The following is a 24,122-nucleotide window of genomic DNA, read 5'->3' on the forward strand; positions in this document are numbered from 1 at the left end:
AATTTATCTTCCCAAAGTACATGGTAGTAACCAGGTCATTACTCTCCAATTCAATAAACTATAGTGACTCCCTGTAACCCCCCCCCCCCCATCAAATATAAAAACCACTCTGGCATTCAAATCTTTCCACAATTTAACTCTCTCCTACCGTTTCTAGTTTCCTTATACCATACTTCCTTCAGTCCCCATGTAATCTGATCCAGTAACAGTGGCTTCCTTGTTGTTCCTCCCACATTAAACTCAATTTCTCAGCTCTGGTTGCTTCCCAAGCTTCTAATTCTCTCTCCACAATTCTGTCTTATAGATTCCCTTTAACTCTGGTCTCAATGCCTCCTTCTGTGAGGTCTTTCCAGATCCTTCTTAATGACAATCCCTTCCTATTCTTGAGTACTTCCTAATGCACTATTGGGGGTCTTGTCAACTGATTCAAACATTGTGGAGAGCACTTTGCACCTACAGGACTATAAAATAGTACATATTCTTTGACCAGCAATACCTTACTAGGTTTGTATCCCAAAGAGATAAATAACAAAAAGAAGAAGAATATATATGTACGAAAGTATGTAAATCTTTTTATGGGGGCAAAGAATTGGAAAAGTGAGGGGATACTCATTGCAGAAGGGCTGAGTAAATGTAATAGCATATTATAGTATATCATTGTTATGGAATACTATTGTGCTGTAAGAAATGATGAGCAGGAGGACCTCAGAAAAACATGGAAAGATTTACACAGACTTAAGCAGAGCAAAGTAAGCAGAACCAGAACATTGTACACAGTGGCATCAATACTGTGCAATGAATAATTGTGAATAACTTAGCAATACTCAATAATACAATGATCCAAAACAATCCCAAAGGATTCATGATTTTAAAAAATGTCACCTGCTTCCGGAGAAAGAACTGATGAAGTCTAACTCCAGGTCAAAGCAAACTTTTTTCACTTTCTCAATTTCTTTTTGTTCAATGTTACTTCTACAAAAAGAATAATATGGGAAAATGATTTACATGATTATATGTGAAGATTCTATATCAGATTTCTTACCACCTCAGCATGGAAGAAAGGAGAGAATTCAAGCCTTAAAATTATTTTTAAAATGTAAGAAATTGTTTTTATTTGTAATTGTGGTGAATAAAATTTCAAAAAATTTAAAAATCAGGATGAGGAATATTTGAAGAAATAGAAATGAGACTTCCTTTTTTTTTAAACCCTCACCTTCCATCTTGGAACCAATACTGTGTATTGGTTCTAAGTCAGAAAAGTGACTCCCCTAGGTCACACAGCTAGGGAGTATCTGAGGCCAAATTTGAACCCAGGACTTCACATTTCTGGGCCTGGCTCTCAATCCACTGAGCCACCCAGCTGCCCCCAAGACTTTATTAATGTACAAAATACTGTTTTTTAAGCCTAAAGTTATAGATTAAAATGTTATTTTAAGACTTGAAAAGTATTCAATACACAACATGAATCACAAATTTTAAATCATCTTTAATTAGCAAGACATTAAGGTATTCTTGGTGTAAAAACTAGGGGGTATGAATAAAACTATAGGGTTTTTACATCACATCAGCAAAATATAATTTTCTGGACATATTAGGCAAAATATTAAATGATTCCTTATATATGCATTACTACAAAGGCACTACACCCTTAATTGAAATTGACTTGGAGCATTGAAGTTTTGGCATAGGCAGATAAAAGGGTTATACTTTGTCATTCTTAAGGAAATGATCACAAATTTGGCCTTTAAGATGTGTTTCAAAATTATAATTCCACTTCATCTGGGAGATCGTTTTGTCTCTGTATAGGAGTATGATGAAATATTTTATATCTGCCAAGCTATGGGAGTGGTGCTCTTCACTATTTCCATTAAAGTCTCAAGTATTGAGAATAGGAACTGGCACCTACTTCGTGTCTTTGTTATATATCAGTAGGAAAATTATTTTTTAATTAGAATGTTTAATAAATAAAATTCCGGGCTCAAGGATTGAAGATTTTTTTTCAAAGGCCTAAGAGACTATGAACTAGAGGTGGACAAATTACAAGTAAATGGTTATGAAAAATAAGATCACAAAAAAAATATGAAATACTGTCAGATCCTTTTAAGTAATTCCAAACATCAGGAGGATATAATTATTTCAAATGGATGTCTGATTAGATATTTTCATCTATTTATAGATTTCTTTTCGTTGTTGAAACTGGTTAAAAAGGCAACTGAGGAGAAAACTTGATTGAAGGTAAATTGGATAAGCTGCCAACAGGAGTATATCATTTTCCAATTTTAATGGGGCTCTGATTCAGTTTTTTATGTAGAAGTTGCCCAATCATAGATGACTAAAGGAATGGTCAATAAGCTGAATACAATTCCTAATATTAAGAAAACGACCTGGAAGGAAAATAAAAATAAAGTACATATTATTTTAAGCAAAGTGGTATTTTCATAGAACAAAGATTGTTTAGAAAGTTAAACTACTTTCCCTCTTTGGTTTTTTTTTTTACTTGTTAAAATTGAAAACTGGAATAGGATGAGAACAATACCGGTCAGGGAAGAAGGGAGGGTGAATAAAGTTAAAAAAATAATGCAATCAGTTTTTATTAGAAAATGAAGGTATCTTGACAAATGGGATTTATGACTAACACCATCATTTTAAATTCTCCCCTCAATATAATGCTAGATTAATTGATCAATCCAAATGCATGTATTAATTGTGTGCTAGGCACTGGAAACACAAATGTGAAAAATAAAATAATTCTTATTCTGGGAAGATATAGCAAAATATACATAGAATGAAAAAAAAATTTTAAAACATGATACATTTTTAAATAAAAATAATTTTAAAAATAAATTCAAGAGAGATAAGGAGAGAGGTTACAGTTAGTTGAGGAAGATCTGGAATGAATTCTGTCAAAACTCTCCATTTTTCCTCATTAACTCCTACTGGTCATTTTTAGTAGTTAGGTGGCTCATTGAATAGTGCACTGGGTAAAAGAGTCAGGAAAATTTGAGTTCAAACCTGAGCCCAGATACTATCCGTGTGAGTCACTAAAAACTTATTTACCTCAGTTCCTCATCTATAGGGACATGTCACTAAAATCCTATTTACCTTAGTTCCTCATCTATAAAATGAGGACATAGAGAAAGAAATGGCAAACTTCTCTATTTAGCCATGACTAAACAAGCAAATAACAATGATCACCTAGGAATCCAGCTCTAAGTCTCATATTTTTATCAGTGCAGATAACGCTTCTCAAATAGATATGAAAAATGTTACCTATTAATAACTTACTTCTAATAGTATAGACTATTTCTAAGAAACTACCCTGTGCTCATTTTGAGACAACTATCATCTCAAGTAACACATGCATGCAATCATGTTTACATTAGCTGGAAAAGCAACTCAGAAGCCCTTCTTGGGATAACAAAAATGGTGCTCAGGAATGGATTCATATAATAGTCATTGCACACCTGCTTTCCTCACTGTGTAGCTTCTAAGTATAAGAACTTCAAGATACCATTGAAGTTCATCAGATTTAAAAATAAGTATCCCAAATAATAGAAAAGAAGTTTCTGAATTCAGAAACTTGTTGTTGTACAAAAGCACTTCTGTCAATCTACTTCCTTAAATATTATCTTCCTTAAATAGTATCTAGGTCTTATCCTCTTCAAAGAAAGATCATAATACCTCTGTACCTTAGTACACAGTTTCTATAAGTTGCCATGGCCAGAAAAAAACATAACTAATGGCCACACTTCTCAATATAGCTAGGCCGATCCTTATATGATAATCATTCAATCCTTTCCTTCTATTTATATTTTTCTTTCCAGATTAGTAGCACCTACCTGCCAGAACTTATGCTCTACTAGCAGAACCTTCAAATACCCAGTATCACCTTCATGCTACAATAAGGCATCAATGTAGAGATTAATTGACATTTATCATACCTACTCAATATAAGATTTTAAAAACTCATTCATATTTTTTTATTTAAGTTATGTAATTTTATGTTCTTTTGGCTATATGAGGCATCTTCATGGTTTTTCCTAAAAGTGGTTTATAAGCAGGCATTGACCTATGGATACATAAAGAAGTATATAAACTTAGATAATTTGCTCTGTCCAATATGAAAATCAAGGTTTATTCCTCATCAATGATAATGTAATTGAAATCTAATAAACATTTTTTAAAAACCTTTATCTTCCATCTTAGAATCAATACTGTGTATTGTTTCTAAGGCAGAAGAAGTGGTAAGGGCAAGGCAATGGGGGTCAAGTGACTTGCCCAGGGTCATACAGCTAGGAAGTGTCTGAGGCCAGATTTGAACCCAGGACCTCCCACCTCTGGTCCTGGCTCTCTATCCACTGAGCCACCCAGTTGCCCCCTCAGATAAACATTTTTAAGGGAATTGAGAATGATGCTATATTTTTACTCAACTAATCAATTTCTAATAAGTAATTTATAGCATATTTGCAAGCATGACCATATATTTTCAAAAGAATCATTTTATAAGTTTTAATGATGTACAAAATCTTAAAAAATATAGCGGTAACCATGAAACATACCACACATTTTCGATTGTATTTGTCATTTTTCGGGGTTGCTACTTTAAAAAACAGAATTGAAGGAATAATGAAAATCATCATGTTAGAAGTTGTTGCTCCTATAAAATGAAAAAAAAAACCATTTTCTGTTATTATGAGTTAAAGCTCCCCAAAAGCTGTTACTTAATAATTTGTGTAAAATAGCCACATTGTACCTAGCATTCCAAAAATATCTTTTAAGCTGGGTATTAAGATTACCAAAAGGACACAAAGAGATAAGGTTACCGCAGCAATAAGTATACGCTTAGGAAAACTGAACTCTGTGTCCTCAATCATCTGATTTAGAGATTTACGACTCTATAGGAAAAGAAAGAAAGAAAAGAAAACATATCAGTAGATAGCATATAAAGCACAAATATTTTCTAGTAGTTCATAAACTTTATATTTGTGGAATACCAGAGTTAGAAGGGACATCAGAAGTCCTCTTACTGACTTGTAACTGAATAGGTCTCTCCTTTCTAGTATCTTTTACAAGTGGTAATTTGATCTTTTCTTTTTATTATTATTATTATTACTTTATAATTCACTAATTACATGTAAAATAATTTTTAACCTTCTTTTAAAAATTTTGATGCCCCAATGACACAATTAAAATCCAGTGGAATTGCACATTGACTACAGGGGAAAGGGGGCATCTAGGTGGCTCAGTGGATTGAGAGCCACTGAGAGCCATATAACCATGGAAAAATATTCTAAATTAATTAATTAAATAAAAATTTTCAATTAAAAAAACAACTATAGTACCAAAATTTTTTTTTTGATTCCCAAATTCTCTCCCTCCTTTCCTCTCATTGCCCCTCCCTGAGATGGTAATTATTCTGGTAGTAATTTTACATGGAAATTGTGTAAAACATTTTTCCACATTAGTAGTCCTTTTGTGGAATAAAAACAAAACAAAACAAATAAAAGATTAATAAATGAAGAAAGAAAATGAAATATAATGCATTTTGGTCTGTATTCAAACTCCATTTCTTTCTCTGGAGGCAGATGGCATTTTTCATGATGAATCCTTTGGGATTGTCTCAGATCACTGTATTGCTTAGAATAGCTAAATCCTTCACAGCTGATCAATATACCATATTGCTGTTACGTGGTTCTGCTCATTTCACTCTGCATCAGTTCATGTAAGGATTTCTAGGTTTTTTCAAAATCATCCTGCTTCTCATTTCTTTTTAGCACAATAGTACTCCATTGCAATCATATTAACCAGCCATTTCCTAATTGATGGGCATCCCCTCACTCTCCAAGGCTTTGCCACGAAAGAGAGCTACTATAGATATTTTTGTTTTTATACTTCTTTGGGATATAGATCTAGTAATGATATTATTGAGTCTGTCCCTTTGTCCATATTCGAAATTATTTTCCAGAATAATCAGTTCACAATTCCAAGAGCACAGTAGAATTTCAATTCTCCTACATCTCCAACTTTTGTCATTTCCCTTTTCCAGCATAATATAGCTAATCTGAGAGGTGGGAGGAATTTCTCTAATAGTGATTCAGAGCATTTTTCACATAATTATAAATAGCTTTCATTACTTCATCTGAAAACCCCCTCCTTATATCCTTTGACTGTTTTTCAGTTGGGGAATATCTTATATTCTTATATATTTGACTTATTGCTCTATGCATTTGAGAAATGAAGCCTTGATTAGAGAAACATGTAATTTTTTACCATTATGATTACTATTGTATTTTTCCATGTTTATCCTGTTCTCTCTTTTCTTTCACCTTGCCTGTCCTCAAAAGTGTTTTGCTTTTGGCTACCACTTCCCCCAATTTGTCCTTTCTTCAATTGGAAACCTCTCCTCTCCCATCCCCTTCCTCTCCTACTTTTCTAAAGACTAAGATGGATTTCTACTACCAACATAGTATGTATGTTCTACCTTTTTTGATTCACTTCCAATGAGAGTAAGATACAAGCATTTTTCTCCCTCCTTTCCCCATCTTTCCCTTCACTGTAAAAACTCTTTCACATCTCTTTCATGTGAGTTGCTTTACCCAATTCCACCTTCCCCTTGACCCTTCTCCCAGTGCATTTATTTTACTCCCCTCTTAATTGTTTAAAAATCTAATCCCATTATATACAAATCACATCCTTGCCCTCTGTCTGTGTATACTTCTACCTGCCCTAATAATAACAATTAAGCTCTTAGGAGTTATAAGTAGCATCTTTCCATGTAGGGATGTAAAAAGTCTAACTTTATTGAATCCCTTATGATTTCTCTTTCCTGATTATAAAACAAACAAACAAACAAACAAACAACCTCCTATTGTGTACTGGTCCCAAGGGAGAAAAGGCAATGGGGGTTAAGTGACTTTTCCAGAGTCATACTGCTAGGAAGTGTCTGAGGCCAGATTTGAATACAATAACTCCCATCTCTAGGCCTGGCTCTCAATCCACTGAGCCACCTAGATGCCCCCTGATTACCATTTTATGCATCTCTTCAGTTTTATATTTGAGAGTAAAATTTTCTATTCAGCTCTGATCTCTTTTTTTTTTTTAATATCAGAAGTGCTTGAAATTTCTCTATTTATTGAATGCCCATTTCCCCCCATGAAGAATGATACTGAGTTTTGTTGGGTAGATAATTCTTGTTTACAATCCTAGTTCCTTTGCTCTCTAGAATATCATATTCCAGGATCTCTGATCCTTTAATATAGAAGCTAACTCTTGTGTCACCCTGACTGTGGCTCTATGGTGTTTGAATTGTTTCTCCCTGGATGCTTGAAATATTTTCTCCATGACCTGGGAGCTCTGGAATTTGGCTCTAATATTCCTGGGACTTTTTCAGGGGGGTGATTGGTGGAGTCGTGCCTCCTTTTGTATTTGGCCAACTCTACTTAATAAATTATTTTCTTCACTGAATGTACATCTTTTTCTATCTGGCCAATTCTTCTTTTAGAAAATTAGTCCCTTCTCTTGATTTTTGTGCCCATTTTACCAATTGACCTATTCTGTTTTTTAAAGATTTTTTTTCTTCTTCTTTTTTGTGCTTCCTTTATCAAACTGTTGATTTTTTTCCCCCACAATTTTCCTGTATCACTCTCATTTCTTTTCACAATTCTATCTCTCTTATTTGATTTTAAAAATTCTTTTTGAGTTCCTCCAGGACTTCTTTTTGAGCTTGAGAGCAATTCACATTTTTCTTTGAGGCATTAAATACCTCAGTATTGACTTCATTTTCTTCTTATGAGTTTGTTTTTTGTTCTTCCTTGTTATCAAAATAACTTTCTATGTTGTTGCTTGCTTATTTTTCCAGCATTTTTCTTGAGCTTTAGCTTTTAAAAACCTGTTAAAGTTGGTCTCTGTTCCTGTGGTGAAGGGAACATCTCCCAAGCTGCTTTCAGAGCTAGGTCTGGGAATCTATAAGTTTTCAGTACTTTTAAGGTGGAACTATCTAAAGAGAAGAATATTTAATTTATACTCTCCTGACCTGTGTTGTAATCTGTGAGAGATCTCAGGCACTCTTTTTTGCCCAGGTACTATGACTCTCTTTTTCTCTTTGGGGGCTACAAGTCATGAGTGTATTAGTGTTCCTCCTCTCCCTAGAACTGCAACCAGAGACTGAGACACAAGACTGCTGCTACCTAGATCTATGTATGGGCAATACAACAGAGTCCTACACCCAGAGTCAGCAAAGGGACCCCTGTAGTTTCCTTTTTATCAGTTATTCATTACTATTTGTGGGTTTAGAACTCCAAAAGTTGCCGCTGATTCAACTACTCCTAATGCCTTTACTGTCTTGCAGAAGTGAAGGCTGCCTTGGAATACTGGTTTCTTTACTTTATTACCATCCTGGTGTAAGATATTTGTACTGACTTCCTAAGTTGTCTTGGAATAGAAAATTGTTTCACCCTGTCCTTTTTGGCTTCTACCACTCTAGAATTCATGTTCAGGTATTTCATCTAATTTTTTTGAAGGGAAATTTGTGAAAGATAAGGAGGGTTCCTGAGCACTATCCAAAGCTTTTCCATTTGGCCTTTTCTTAAAGACCTCTAATGAAGAGAAAAGCAGCCTGTTCCTTTTCATGTTCTAATTGTTAGGAAGTTTTATCATACACTGAGTTAAAATTTATCTTCCTTTATACTTGACAATCATTTCCATTCATGAAGGATAGTTATCATGTCATCCTAAATTTCCTATTCTCAAGGCAATATATCTTTAGGCCCTTCAGTCAGTCTTCATATGGAAGAGTCTCTAGTCTTGCTACTTTAAAGGACAGATTACTTTTTTCTAGCTAACACCCTGACTTATCTGACTTGCCCTCCTAAAATGTGGTTTCCCAAACTTAACATCATTATTTAGATTTGGTTTTACTAGATCTGAATATAAGAAGACTATCACTTCTTTTTCTATAAATATCATTCCATAGAAACTTCTGGGGTGGAGCCAAGATGGTGGAATATTGAAAGGGCTCAGTTGAGTTCCTCCATACATCTGACTCTAAACAACTTTAAAATAATATTCAGACAGTACCATTTCTGGCCCCAAGGGATCAGAGACTCTGAGAAACAGTATCATTTCCAATTCCAAAGGAATATAGCCCCAGAAGAAAAGCTTCAATTGCAATTCCAAGGTATCAGGGGATCCTTCCGGAGTAAGAATCAGAGGGCAAATCAGGAGAGCAATAATCAAACCTCTCTCTATATCACATCATCTTGGAAGCATCAAAAATTTTCAACCTCCCAAAACTAGCTGAAAACAGCAGGGCAAAAAACCCCCCAAAACCATGAGTCTTGAGTCAGTGCCCCTCCACATCCCCCATGCTAGAAATGGTCAAAGTGGTATGCATGCAAAGGACAGAAAAAGCTGAGGATGGATCATCTGTCAATCAAAACGAACATTCCTTTTAGAATGTTACGGGGAAAACAGTTGGAGTCAAGCCAACGAGTGAACTGGGTTTGTTGGCTTCTGACAGAGGTGGAGAAGAAGCTGGGGCTTTTGGCTTCTGGCTTCTGGTGGTGACAGGGCTGGCTGTCTGGCTGGCTGAGGTGAAGGAAAGAAGCTAATTGTATCTTTGGAGGTGACCTGGCTGAAGGAAGAAGAAGGCAGTTGTCCTCATATCTCTATGACTTTTTTCACAAGAGTGACTGGATGGCCATTTCTCCCAATATCCTCTTAACCAAGGCTCCCTGTAGATAATAGGGAAAACCTCATCCCTCTTATATTAATCTCCACCCTTTCTGTTTTCCTCAATAAACCCTTACTTGAGAAATCAAGAGAAAAGAGTATTCCCTCTGAAACCTCATAGTTCACCCTGAGTGACTTAAAGGAGAAAGAATAAGGGGGAGGGGAAGCTGAAAGGCTTCTGAAGAGAGGGAGGAAAAGGGAGGCAAATAGGGAGGAGGATAGGCAAACAGTGATCCATTAGTTTATCATATACCACCAAATATACACCCTCAGAAATATCTATCTATTACAGATTGGCACCCCTAAAATGACTGAACTCCACAATCCCTTAAAAGCAGAAAGATGTTTAAGCAAATTCTCTGTGGAGCTGTGATACTAGCAGCCATTGCTGGATTCTAGGTCTACAATATACTTTATAGCAAAATGACCCACATGATTTTTGATTCTCTGGATTACATTGGCAACACAACAATGTTTACACTGCAGTTGCCATTTCAAACTGAAACCATACTATGGCAGATTTTGGCTCAGGTTTACGTTATCTTAATGGCAGCTTTATAGACTCTGACCCATTTGAAAAAGATTTATAGATTTGTGATTCCCCAAAAGGTAGAAAAGATACTCGTAGATAATAACCTGGAAAACATTATTAAGAACTTGTTTGAGAAATTGAACAAGTAAAAAGGGCTTGATCAGTTTAAGGACAAGAACAATGGCCAGGCAGATAGTACACAAAGGAAATAAAGGCAAAGAAATCTAAGGTCAATGCTAAGGGAAATGAAGGTGACAAGGACACCTAAGTCTGATAGTGAACCAGAAAAAATTTGTCCATTAAAGGAGGTCACCAAGCTTTCAAGTATAACTGGTGTACTACAATCTCTACAATCTAAAGTACACAGACAGTTTACATCTCAGGAACTTGAATCCCTAAAGAAACATTTTCCAAATTTCATAGAACAACCTTTTTAAGACACAAAGAACTTAAACATGCTTTTTAGGATCTTTGACCCAGACTTTGAAGATGTAGAGTTTCTCCTGTAAGAACTGTTTAGTCCCCATGAGCAAAGGCAATTCCTTGAAAAGACCATGACTAATAACAACGAGTTGGCCAACAGAGGAGCAAAGGGAAGATCTAGAATTTGCAAATCCCACTAGCATGTCATACTTAAGAAAATGTAGGTAAGATTTACTCCAAGCTATAAAGCAGTGTTGCTCAAAGTCGAATGCATGGACTAGATTTGATAAACATGCAGAACAAAGGGGGAACATCCAGCCACATTCATTGATTGTCTCTCAGAAATGGCAGAATCAATTATGGGTCTAGAGGCTAATAGTGAGGAGTCTTCTAGTCATGTGAGATGACAGTTTTTGAGGGGTTGTACACCTCACTTAAAGAACTTTTTTAAACACTATTTTCCTAAATACAACATTGTCAGTCTGATAGAACTACGTGAAATAGCTAGTTACCTACATGATAATCATTCAGAACAGCATAAACAAATGCAAGACTTAAAAGAAAAATTAGAAATAACAGAGAAAACTTTGAGAGAAAAGAAGATAGAGGAAATCAAGAAACTCAACATGGTTAGGACTTAATATAAAATCTAGTTACACAAAACCAAAACCAGCGCAGAGAGAAACTAGAGAGACTAGGCAATGCTTTTTCTGCCACAAGAGAGAACACCTTATAAAAAGACTGTGTTCTGAAGAAGAGACGTGAAATAGACAACAAACCCACACAAAATAGATACACAAAACAGAATTCCACTTGCTTTTCTCATTGTAAGCTAAAATTCACTAAGCAAGAAAATGATTTAGAAGAGATGCAAAACACCATTAAAACTGGAGCCAAACCTAAGTATTCTGACATGGTTAGGAAAGAATTATGAAGCCAGGCCTTTAATGTATGTAATTTGGTGCATGGAGATAGAAGTGATAGTGCAAAAGAGGAACCACACAAGAAAAAAGTGCAAACCAAATCAAAACATTCTTGAAGAACTTTTTTCAATGTAGATTGGGTCGAGGGATTGAATTTTGTAGAAGTAAAAGAAAAGGACAAAGTCACAAAAAATTCAAGCAGGAGTTAGTGAGAGATACAGAGAAACAAAATTTCAATTCCCTACAGGTTACTGTTACTAAAAATGAAAATACTTTGAAACCATTTACAGATTTGCATGACATCCCACCGAACTCAGTTAATTCCTCCAATAGTGGCATGGCAAAGATACCCTTAGAAATAACATCTAATTTGAATCCAGAGGCAGAAATTTTCCATCCATCAATGACTGATTTAGTTAAGATAAAATTCACTGAAAATGAAGCTGAAATTACATTTGAAAACAATAATCCTATTCAAAGTAATGGAGGTGACATGACAGTTGAATTTGAAAAAGGGGATGGAATGGAAGTCTTAGTAACTGAAAGAACAACCAAGGATTCAAATGGCAGACTTGAATCCAACATTCTAAGTGGCAGAGGGGAATCTGGCCAAATAAACTTATGTGAGATAAGCAACAGCTATGATTTAAATTCATGTTCCAATGTAGTAAAGGATATTGTACATTCAACCTCACATGAAGACTTCAGAGGAAATTATTTGAATCTAAAAGAATTAACTGATCCCCACATACAGCTGGCAGACGGTAGCAAAGGAATGAACAGTGACTTGGTGGCAATAAACACCTTAGCTACACGCAGGCCAGAACCATATTTATGGATTAAGGTGGGAAAGAAAAACTACAAGGCTCTCTTAGATACTGGTGCTTCAAAATCTGTCCTAAAGACATGTCCAGGGGATACCAACATAGGGGGTATGGTTTCTGTAGCTGGAGCAATGGGACAAATACAACAGGTCCCTGAGCTTAAAAGCACTATGGTCAAACTGGGTCCTCTCTCCATTGATAATTCCATCATGTCCAGATAACCTTTTAGGGCGAGATTTTTTGTGTAAGATTCAAGCTACTTTACAATGTGAAAAATCTGGGAAAATTTATTTGCATTTACCCAAGAATTCACTGAAACACTACCTATTGTTATACTTAGAACAACTAGAAGAAGAAACTGAAAAAATTCAGGTTATAACATCTATGTATGACATACCAAGAGATATACCACAAGGGGTGTTAACAAAACATCATAATGATGTAGGTAGGATCAAGTCGATTACTCCAGTCAGGATTGAGGTCAGGGAAGGAATACCACCTAAGATACTGCAATTCAAATTGAGTAGAGAAGCAAAAGAAGGAATAACTCTTATCATAAATAGTTTGCTTGAACAAGTCATATTGAGACCTACGGTATCTGACTATAATAGCTCAATTCTAGCTATTAAAAAGAACAAGCTAAATGAAGATGGCACTCCCACCTGGAGATTTATCATGGATCTGAGGGATATGAATAATTTTATAAGGAAAAGACACACTGTCACACTGTCGCCAAATGATATAATAACCCAAATACCTGCAGAAGCTAGGTGGTACACAGTGTTGGACTTGAGCAATGCTTACTTTATCATACCATTCTACCCTGATTCTCAAAATATTTTTGCTTTCCAATGGGGACAAACTCAGCTGTGCTATACTAGATTAGTGCAAGGATGTTGTGAGTTGGCTATAATATTTTGTCAACTGTTGCAAAGAGATCTAGCCACTATAACTTTCAAACGTAGCAGATTAATATACTACGTGGATGATTTGCTGCTAGCATCACCTGACCCCAAAACATGTTTGGTGGATTCAAAGAAATTGTTGATAGAGCTTCATAAGAGAGGACATAAAGTTTCAAAAAAGAAGATTCAGTGGGTCCTTCCAACAGTAGAATATTTAGGATTTGTCCTGGAAAATCTCTAATAAAAGAATAGCAGACACACAGAAGCTAGGCATCCCTAGAACTAAGAAAGAACTTAGAGCTTTTCTAGGGGTTGCTGGCTTCTTGAGACAGTACATAGTAGGATATTCTCATATTTCCAAATGTTTGACTGATTTGACAAAGAAAGACATTAAAGAATTATTACATTTGAACAAAGAACATTTACATGCTTTGCCGCAGTTGAAAGGAGCTATTCTATCAGCTCCAGCTTTGGGAATACCTAATTATAAGAGAGAATTCCACTTGTATGTCCATGAAGCAAAAGGTATCACTTCTGGAATGCTAGTACAGTATTTTGGGTTAAATTTAAGAGCCATTGTGTTTTATAGTTCTATCCTCGACTCGGTTGCATAAGGAATGGTGCATTGCCTCAAGAGCATAGTAGCTACAGCTCTAATGGTCAAGAAGTATTATTATATTATATATATATATTAAGTAATATATTATATATTACTGGGATGTAAATTGCATGTGTATTCTGCACACCAAATTGAAAAACTGTTATGGCCACAGAATATGCATTCATTCACCAATGCAAGAATATCCCAGTATAAAATTCTGTTAGGCAATGATAACATCACAATTCATAGATGTGCACCATTGAACCCAGTAACTCTGATTCCTGATTTGCTAATGGGTGGAGAAGAATTGCATGATTGTGATCAAATAGTAGAACTCATGCATAAGCCAAATTAACACCTTAAAAACACACCTCTTATCAATCCAGAAATAGAGTTATACACATATGGGTCCTCCTATGTTTGCAATGGGAGAAAATTCACAGGGGCAGTTGTAGTTGACAATGACATTGCCATGTCATGTCAGCGCCCAAGGAGCCGAGCTCAAGGCTCTGTTTATGGCCTTAGAATTAGCTAGAGGGAAAAGAGCTAATATTTTTCTAGACTCACACTATGCTTTCTCCACTGTACATTGGTCATCCTACATATGGAAAAACAGAGGGTATAAAACTTCAGCTGGGAAACCAATTGCATATGGCAAACTAATAGACCATATTATAAGTGCTGTAGACTTTCCTAAAGAGGTGGCTATAATCCATTGTAAGGCACATAGTCATGGAAAGGACAGAATATCCCTAGGGAATGACAGAGCAGACATAACATCAAAATGCTCTGCAAGGTTCAGACCCCACCGTGTGCTGAATTTCTCTCTGATTGAAAGGCATAATCTCACTGAAGTCTATGACGGAGAAGAAATATAGTCATGGAAAGAGCAGCTAGGTGCTAAACTAATCAAAGGCATCTGGATTGCTCAAGGAGGTAAGCCTATTCTCCCTAAAAAGCTGTATCAACTTCTATGCAACGTAATTCATGCAAAGGGACATTAAGGAGTGCAAGGGATTCTGGATACCATACAGAGGTATTGGACAGCACCAGGAATAACAACAAATGCCATTAGAACTTGTCAGACATATAAAACATGCAGAAGGTATAATCAAGGACATTTTAAGAGCATTTCCAATGTATTCAAATTGATTATATCAACATGCCTAAAGACAAGGGATTGTGAACTTTAAAATTACTCCACCCTACTTAGTACTTTAGGGGAAGATAAAGTTGTAATCTCCTGATTGAACAATGAAGGTACTTAGTTCTCACCTTATAGTGAAGCTAAAACATTAAGCTAAGTCTATTTTTAGTATCTTAATACAAAAAGATGTTAAGTACCTGTAAAGGTTAAATTGGTCACAAAAAGGTCAAGTAACTAGAAAAAGGTGAACTTAACAAAGAAGTGTGAAGTAGCTCAAAAGATATAATCTAACCAGAGAAGGTGAGAACTAAAGAGTGGACAATCCTGGAGAAAATATAACCAAAGAAGGTGAGAAATAAAGAATGGGCAGTCCTGGAGAAAAGAATCTGCTGTGATTGGTAGATGTGAAAATTTAGGGGAGGTGACATAAGAGAAAAGATCTTTAAAAAGAGGATGTAAAGGCCAGAAGGGGACATTCGGATTCAGACATACGATTGAGTCCAGGTGAGGAACTCAGCCTGAAGGAGCTCCCTCAGACAGTCTTGTGGAGACTTGGGTAAGACTGACTTACTTTCCCTTGGGCTCAGGGAGGCCACTTTGTCCAAGGCCTTTAACTCCTGCCTGACTCAGCCTGAGCCAGAGCAATTTAAATTAACTCTTTCCTCTCTCTCTCTCTCTCTCTCTCTCTCTCTCTCTCTCTCTCTCTCTCTCTCTCTCTCTCTCTCTCTCTCTCTCTCTCTCTCTCTCTCTCTCTCTCTCTCTCTCTCTCTCTCTCTCTCTCTCTCCTCCTCCTCCTCCTCCTCCTTAATTCCTTCTCTCTATATTAATTAAAATCACTATAATTTCTAGCTGACGTGGGTATTTTATTATTTGGGATTTTCCCTGGCAACCAAATTAATTTAGATTTAAGTCACAACTATAGAATTATCTTTACAGTTTTGGCTGACCATGTCGGTTGTGATGAGAACCCTCAAATTTCTATGAAATCTTTTTCCTTTCTCTCTTTATTACTTGCTCAAATCAGTCAGTCTTTTTTAAAACAGCTAACTCGGCTTTAAAGCACAGCTGCTAGAGCAGGTGAGTAAAAACATTTTAATTTCTCCTTAAATTAGATAGAATTTAGCTGTTTTTCTTTTTTTAAAAACCAAAAGTGGCAGGACTGGGGAAACTGTTTAGCTACAAAACCTGGAGAATGTTTTGGCCTTGTCCTGCTCCCCACGTGCTTACTTTAGAGATATGTGGTTACATCCAGTCCACAACTTATTTAACAATTGGCTTATCAGATCCATGACCAAACTTGTAAATATATTACTCCTTGTCTCTCTGAAGTGGCTCATCCCATGGAGCTTATGGCAAAGTCTAATCAACACACTACTCCCCCTTGGGATTTTAATTGTTGTAGCTATAATATTGTATCTCCTTAAAAAACCAACTTCTCAGTCAAACCAACTGATTGTTCCTTCTAATATTCAACAAAATGCAGAGCTAAATACTCGGCTTGAGTGTATAGAGGAAAGTTTGGGGGAGATCATAGCTTTTATGAAAAGCATTAAAAGGGACTCAATAACATCCCAGAATAGAAGTGACTTATCTCTCCATAATTCCTCATTATCAGAATCTCTGTCCCACCCTGCTCTGGACAATATGGCTCCTAGTTCACAAATGTGCCCCTCCCACACCCAACTTACTACTACCCCACCCATACTGACCATCCCAACCCCTCAACCCTAAGTTCATACCCTGCCCATTCACACCCTACTCATTCCTCCAACCCTAACCCCTCTGCATCCTCTCTCCCAGCTACTGACCCTTCTTCCTTTGCCCCTCCTTCCCACCCTGCCCAATTCAATTCTCATACCCTTCCTACCTCTGATCTTTCTGGCACTGTGGGACAACAACAAACCTTCCCCCTTAGCGTGCCCAACCCTTCCCTTCTTCACACCTACCCCATTGAGAATAGAGCAAGAAGCCTAGAGACAGGAGTACCAAATAATTCAGATAGTTTATTTCCTTTAAGGGAAGTACCCACTTTTAATAAAGATGGGAACTTGATATCTATAAGACACCATACACCTTTTAACCCTGAAGATTTAAATAAATTTAAGGAAGATCTTCCATCATTTGAGGAAGAATCAATATTAATTATAAAAAGATTAGAGAACATATTCAGAACTTTTGACCCCACTTGGATGGATGTTGAAAATTTATTAGAAAAATTTCTGACAAAGAGAGAGAAAAATAATCTCATCTCTCTGGCTAATCAGAAACAAGGTAGGAGAGGACATTATTGGCCAACTGAAGATCCACATTGGAACCCCAATGTTGAATTAGATTACACAAAACTAAACCAGGCCAGAGAAGCATTATTGACAGCCATGAGAGTTTTCTCTGATAGACCAGAAAAATGGTAAAAATTTGAAAGAACCCAACAAGAAATTGATGAAACCTCTTCCCAGTTTATGGACAGACTTATTGACATAGGAAATACATATATGGACCTTGACTTATCCAGAGAAATGGACATTAGGCAAATATGTAGGAAATTCATTGAGAATTGTTGTTCAGTGGTAAAAGACTACTTTAAAACTAGCTGTCCTAATTGGGACTCTATGGACCTCGAAGAATTGAGGAGAGTAGCAGCCTATGTTTATAAGGGTCATGTAAAAAGACCTGAGGAACACAATACGTCAGTGGAAGACTTAAAGAAAGAAATTGAAACGTTAAAGGGACAATTGAAATATAAAGGAGAGATCATATCCCCTTTGCAGGAATCCACAGATAAATCATTAATATGCCTTTTCTGTGGGAAGAGAGGCCATGTAATGATGGTCTGTAGGAGATGGCTATGGGAAAAAAGGAATAATAACAGCTTTAGAAATAATAACTATAGAAATGACTATGATAATGATCATAGAAATCACAATTTTAGAACTGATAGAAATAACTATAATGACTATAGAAGAAGGAAAACAAGAATGGCATGCTGGCCAGATGACAAGAGACGAAGGAACAGATGATGAAGACAGAGTTTATACAAGCAACATAAAAGGACATGGAAGGATTGTGAAATTTTGGACTTGTGATCATGAGGTTATGTAAGAATGCCTCATACATATTAACATCACATATATGCATACACATCCTACATAGAATAGGAAGATATCTCATGGAATGGGTAAGTATACAATGTATAGCATAGTGGCAAAACACAAAGGCACACTGATATAAATTTCTGTGGAAAATTCAAACAGACAAAGATATTTCTTATCTGCATGAGTTTGCACAGAAATCAAGAACACTGTATATGGATGTACATATGTAAATCTATATAGAAACAACTTATGTACACACATAGATACTAATGTACTAACAAACTAACTATATTAGAATAATTTATTAATGTTCTAATAACTAACTATAGAGATAGCTTTGAGAATCTGTTCAAAGTCTTAGAGAAGTAGAGACAGACATAGAACTACTTAAGTATAGAAGTTAGATTGCTTTATAATTACAGGTTAGCAATTGTTAGTAATAGAAAATTTCACTTAGTTGAATTTATAGACATTAGGAGATAAAACAGTTGCATATTCAAAATGTTATTGAAATTGTTGGAATGGTTTGAAAATTGTTACATGATTTGTTGTTATGTCAAAACCATGTTCATGTACAACCCCTATTTCCTAAATCATTTTCCTATACCCAATCTTAGCATTGAAATAGGTAGTCAAGAATAGCTAAGATAAGATTAGGATTTGATATTTGGGGAGGGTAAAGGAATATTTAAGATAGTACAAGGGGTAAGAATTAGTTAGAAATATATGAAAGGTAAGTACCATTAAAATTTGTGGTTGCAAATTTTTTAAGACAAAAAATGGAGGTATTGTCAAAGAGCCATGCACGCAAAGGACAGAAAAAGCTGAGATGGATAATGTGTCTGTCAAAATGAACATTCCTTTTAGAATGGTACCGGGAAAACAGTTGGAGTCAAGCCAACGAGTGAACTGGGTTTGTTGGCTTCTGACAGAGGTGGAGAAGAAGCTGGGGCTTTTGGCTTCTGGCTTCTGGTGGTGACAGGGCTGGCTGGCTGAGGTGAAGGAAAGAAGTTAATTGTATCTTTGGAGGTGACCTGGCTGAAGGAAGAAGAAGACAATTGTCCTCATATCTCTCTGACTGACTTTGTTTCACAAGAGTGACTGGATGGCCATTTCTCCCAATATCCTCTTAACCAAGGTTCCCTGTAGATAATAGGGAAAACCCCATCCCTCTTACATTAATCTCCACCCTTTCTGTTTTCCTCAATAAACCCTTACTTGAGAAATCAAGAGAAAAGAGTATTCCCTCTGAAACCTCATAGTTCACCCTGAGTGACTTAAAGGAGAAAGAATAAGGGGGAGGGAAAGCTGAAAGGCTTCTGAAGAGAGGGAGGAAAAGGGAGACAAATAGGGAGGAGGGTAGGCAAACATTGATCGATTAGTTATCTAATATCTATCAATATACACCCTCAGAATTACTATCTACTACAAAACACAGCTCAAAATTAACCTTAAGTTACAAGTCAATAAACAAGGTGCAAAAACTGAGTAAACAACAACCAAAAGAACCTAGGAACAAAAAAATTACCATACTAACAACAAAGATCAAGACAAAAACTCAGAATACAATGAATTCAAAACATCTGTAAGCAAAAACAAGAAACAAAAGTAAAAAACAGTTACAAATGAGCCTCAAAGAAAACTGTGAATTGGACATAAGTCCAAGAAAAATTCCTGAAATAGGTATGAAATAATTTTCAAAATCAAATAAAAGTAGTAGCAAAGTAAGAAATTATGAAAACACAATTAAGAGGCACTAAAACAATGAAGAAAATAACATCTTAAGAAACAGAATTAGGCAGATGGAAAAGGAGGTACAAAAGCTTTTAGAAGAAAATGATTTCTTAAAAATGAGAACTGGGAAAGTGGAAGCTAATTCTAATTCTTCTGTGAGACATTCAGAAAGAATAAGACAAAATTAAAAGAATTAAAATATAGACAAAAATATGGAATATGCTATTGGAAAAATTAATTGACCTGGGAATTAGATCAAGGAGAGAGAATTTAAGAATTACTTGATTACCTGAATGCTATAATAAAATAAAGAGCCTAGACATGATATTTCAAGTGTAAGGATTAAAATAGGGGTTTTGATAAAATAAGAAAGCAGCTTTTAATAATTTAAGTTTTAATGAGAATATAGAAGAATTGCAAATTAATATTATCTCTTTAAGCCAGAGAAAAGAAAACTTCTAGCAGCTTTTAAAAATTTAGAAATTTAGTTTAATTAAAATAGAGATTGTAAAAGAATATATTAAAATGGATATAGTAAAGGAAGGAAATATAGGAAAGAGGTAGAGAAAGAAGTTTCCTAATGTCTATACTAGTTATCCTATAACTACCTATAATACTATCTAAAACTGCCTATATTTTCCTATAACTACTGCTAATAACAATCGCCCCACAAAGTTCCAACCCAGTTCACCCAATCAAAACCAACCCAATCAGTGTTTACTCCAACCCCAATTAGGTCTTTCAATGAAGACCAGCCACCTTCCAAAAAGTTCAAGGAAGGGAAAAAAACCTAACAGCCCAAAACCCAAAAGGCAAAAAGCCCTCTAAAGGCTAGAGCCAAAAGCCCTCTAAGTAAGCAGGCCCACCTTTATATTCAAGCAACTAAATGTCAACCACCAACTAATCACCAACCCACACCACCAGCAACCAACTCCCAAAGACCAATTCACACCCAGCATCCCTCTTTCCTACAACTGCCAGTCCTAATTGTCAGCAACTGACAGACCAACCAACCCATTATGCCCTGCTCATTTTATATCCTTCTTTCTACCTCACTTCCTGTCACTATGGTTTCTCCTACCTGTCTCTATGGTTTCTACTTCCTATCACTGTGGGCTGGTTAATCCCTACACATCTCTTTGGTAAGAGGACCTCCAGGTCCCCCTGTTAAATTAAAAAAAGGAATAAAGAATTCCTTTTTACACAAGAAACTATCAAGGAAAAGTGCCCTGATATCCTCAAATCAGAGGGTAAAATATAAATTAAAGAATTCCCTGATCACCTCCTAAAAGACATACTAAAATGAAAGCTTGCAGGAATATTATAGCCAAATTCCAGAGCACCCAGATCAAAGAAAAAATACCTCAAACAGTTAGAAAAAAAGCCATTCAATTATTGTGAAGCCACAGTCAGAATTACACAAGATTTAACATTTATTACAATAAAGAGTGTAGGATTTAGAATATTATATTTGAGAAGGCAAAATATCTAGCATTACCATCAGCAATAATCTACCCAGCAAAACTGAATATATGGTCCTTCAAGGAAAAAAATGTCTATCTGATGAAGTAGAGGACTTCCAACCCTCCTTGATAAAAAGACTAGAAGTGACTAGAAATCTGACTTTGAAATGTAAGAGTAGGGGAACTCAGTCTCCCCCTATCAGATATATATAAATCCAACCCTAAGATAAATAAGAAGTTAAGATGATGAATAAAATCATAGAGAAGTTACATATGGGAAACCTCTGGAAATTATCTCTCCTTGATCTATTTTCCAGATCAATTGCTTTTTTTTTTGCATTTTCTTCTTTTTTTTATTCATTTGCCTTTGTTTCATTGCTTCTTGATGTCTCATGGAGTCATTAGCTTCCACTTGCCTAACTCTTAATTATTTCCTTCAAGGAGTTTTTGTACTTGTTTTACTATCTGGCCAATTCTGTTTCTTGAGAGTTTCTTTTTTTTCCAATGAATCTTTATATCTCTCTCTCCATGTGGTCAATTTTTTAAGGCTTTCTTTTTTGTGAAGAACTAGAAACAAGTTACCTGCCCATTAATTGGGGAATGGATAAACACAGTGTGGTACCTGAATGTAATGGAAGAAGTGATTCATACTGAAGTAAGCAAAGCCAGGAAAACCAAATATACAGTAACTACAACAATGTAAATGTAAAGAGTACTTTTTTACTCATTTACTCATTACACATTTACTCAAAAGTAAATGTGACAAAATTATAAAGATCAAATAAGACTCAGAGGATGAGTTATGATAAGATACTTCTACCTTACCCCTCCCTAGAGGTCTATAGGTTTTACATATTGCACATGTTTTTGGACTTTTTTCATGTTTTGGCCAGTTGTGATGACTTTTTTTCCTTTTAAAAATATTTATCATGTGAGATGGCTGTCTGGAAGAAGTATGGGGAGGGATATATTAGATACTATGGTGATGTAAGAAATAGAAAATATCAGTAAATATTTACTTTTAAAATAAATACAAATATATGGTTGGATTCTGATTTCTAATCCAGTCTTCTATCCTCTTCAATTTTGTGGGTGAGTACATCCAATTCCTAGTAAGGATTATTGAATGTTTTCCTCTGTCTTCTAAGATCCACCCACTTTAATTAAGAGTTTGGCCACTTTAAGACTAATCTCTCTAACATTTCATCATTTTTCCACCTCCTTTTCCCCTTCCCCTAGTTTTTCCATTGAATAAAATGTGTGTATTTTTTCTTTTGATCAATTCAAATAAAAGTAAAGTTCAAGTGTTTCCTTCTCCCTCCCTCCCTCTTTTTGCTTTTTATTATAGATTTCTACATATTATCCACCTCAATTATGTAAGATATTTTTCCATTTTTCTTTTTCCCTTTATTTCATGTATATTTCTTCCTCTATCTATATATGTCTTCCAGAAAATATTATTCCAATATCTCTGCTCCTTTATATTGGTGATTACTAAATCATGTATGAAACCAACTATGGCTCTCAGTATTTCAATTTTTTTCTTTATAGCTACTTTCAGTATTTCTTTTTTGATCTAGAAAATAAGTATTGTGACTATAATGTTCTTGGGAGTTTACATTTTGAGATTTCTTTGAAGTGCTGACTAGTAAATTCTTTCTTTTCAGCTTGTGGTTCTAATACCTATTGGCAGTTTTCTTTCATGATTTCTTGAAATATCATGTCTTGGTTTTCAGGTAGTTCAACAATTCTTAAATTAGCTTTAGTTGATCTTTTCATTATTTTTCATGTGAGATACTTTATATATTTATCTATTTTTTCCAGTATTTTGACTTTGATTTAGTATTTTTTGTTGTTGTTGTTGTTGCCTCATGGAGTCACCAGCTTATATTTGGTTCATTCTAAGTTTCAGGGAATTTTTTCTTGGATAAAATATTTGTCAGGCTATTAATTAGCTTTACAATTATTTCTTCCATAACTTTTACTTCTTTTCCACTTTCCATACCTGCCACCATAATCACACTTTAAGGAAGGATTTTTTTTTCTACTTTGGTCATTCTTTCAGTTAGTCTGCTTTCTGACTTCAGATTTTATGTTAGGACATACTTCTAGAGTGACTATCTGGGCTAAGTTTTTGTTCTCTTGAGTTTTTGCTGCTTTTTTGGAGTATTAAATGTTATGTTATTCTAGGATCTCAGGGACAGCTCAGGCCGGGGACTTACAAACTTTCAGTTACTTTCAGAAGTAGATTCATCTAGGGAATAGTCTGATCATTGTTCTCATGATTAGACTTCTTTAAGTTTCTGACCTGGGTTTGGATCTGAGGCACAAGATTGTGGGCTTATCTCCAATAGACTACTACTAGAATTAAGTCACTATCAGCCAGTTAGAAAGTTCTACCAATTCAGAGTGGCAGAACTGAAGGCACACCTTTTGTTTGTCATTATTATTCTCATGTAGGCTTCAAACTTGACTGGAAGATGGAATTGAGACCTCTCTCCACTCCTGGGGTCTAAGTCACACAGTTGGTACTTCTTTCTGAATTTCATCTTTTCTTAGTACTCAACAAAAAATGTATAGTCAATCCTATCCCTGGAACTCCGCCCCTAGGAATAGATCCCTACATTAATCTGTTCTGTATAAGTAATCCAGAAATGGAGAATGATCAACCACATTCCCAATCTCCATTAATTCCTTCATCTTACACAAAACTGCATCCCTTTATGTGGATTTGGAATCTGTTCTTGCC

At 35.5% G+C, this 24,122-nt stretch overlaps 1 protein-coding gene across 2 annotated transcripts in view; it reads right to left on the minus strand.

Annotated features, from left to right (window-relative positions):
• Window positions 1-1,466: 1,466 nt before the first annotated feature.
• The window catches only part of LOC103095126 (sodium-coupled neutral amino acid symporter 1), a 62,525-nt gene continuing 39,869 nt past the window's right edge, over window positions 1,467-24,122 (minus strand). Inside the window, exons 15-17 of one of the 2 annotated variants that reach the window (XR_008912163.1) lie at window positions 4,824-4,895; window positions 4,560-4,657; window positions 1,467-2,384 (exon numbers count right to left, since the gene is read on the minus strand). Coding sequence is in view for 1 of the 2 variants with exons in the window: in XM_007503878.3 (XP_007503940.1) it covers window positions 2,304-2,384; window positions 4,560-4,657; window positions 4,754-4,895 (321 nt within the window). In the remaining variant the exon portion in view is untranslated. Of the gene's footprint in view, window positions 2,385-4,559; window positions 4,658-4,753; window positions 4,896-24,122 lie in introns of both variants that reach the window. The other variant, XM_007503878.3, reaches the window with a different exon arrangement.

This window comes from Monodelphis domestica, chromosome 5 (assembly GCF_027887165.1).
Source record: "Monodelphis domestica isolate mMonDom1 chromosome 5, mMonDom1.pri, whole genome shotgun sequence".
Classification (NCBI taxonomy): domain Eukaryota; kingdom Metazoa; phylum Chordata; class Mammalia; order Didelphimorphia; family Didelphidae; genus Monodelphis; species Monodelphis domestica.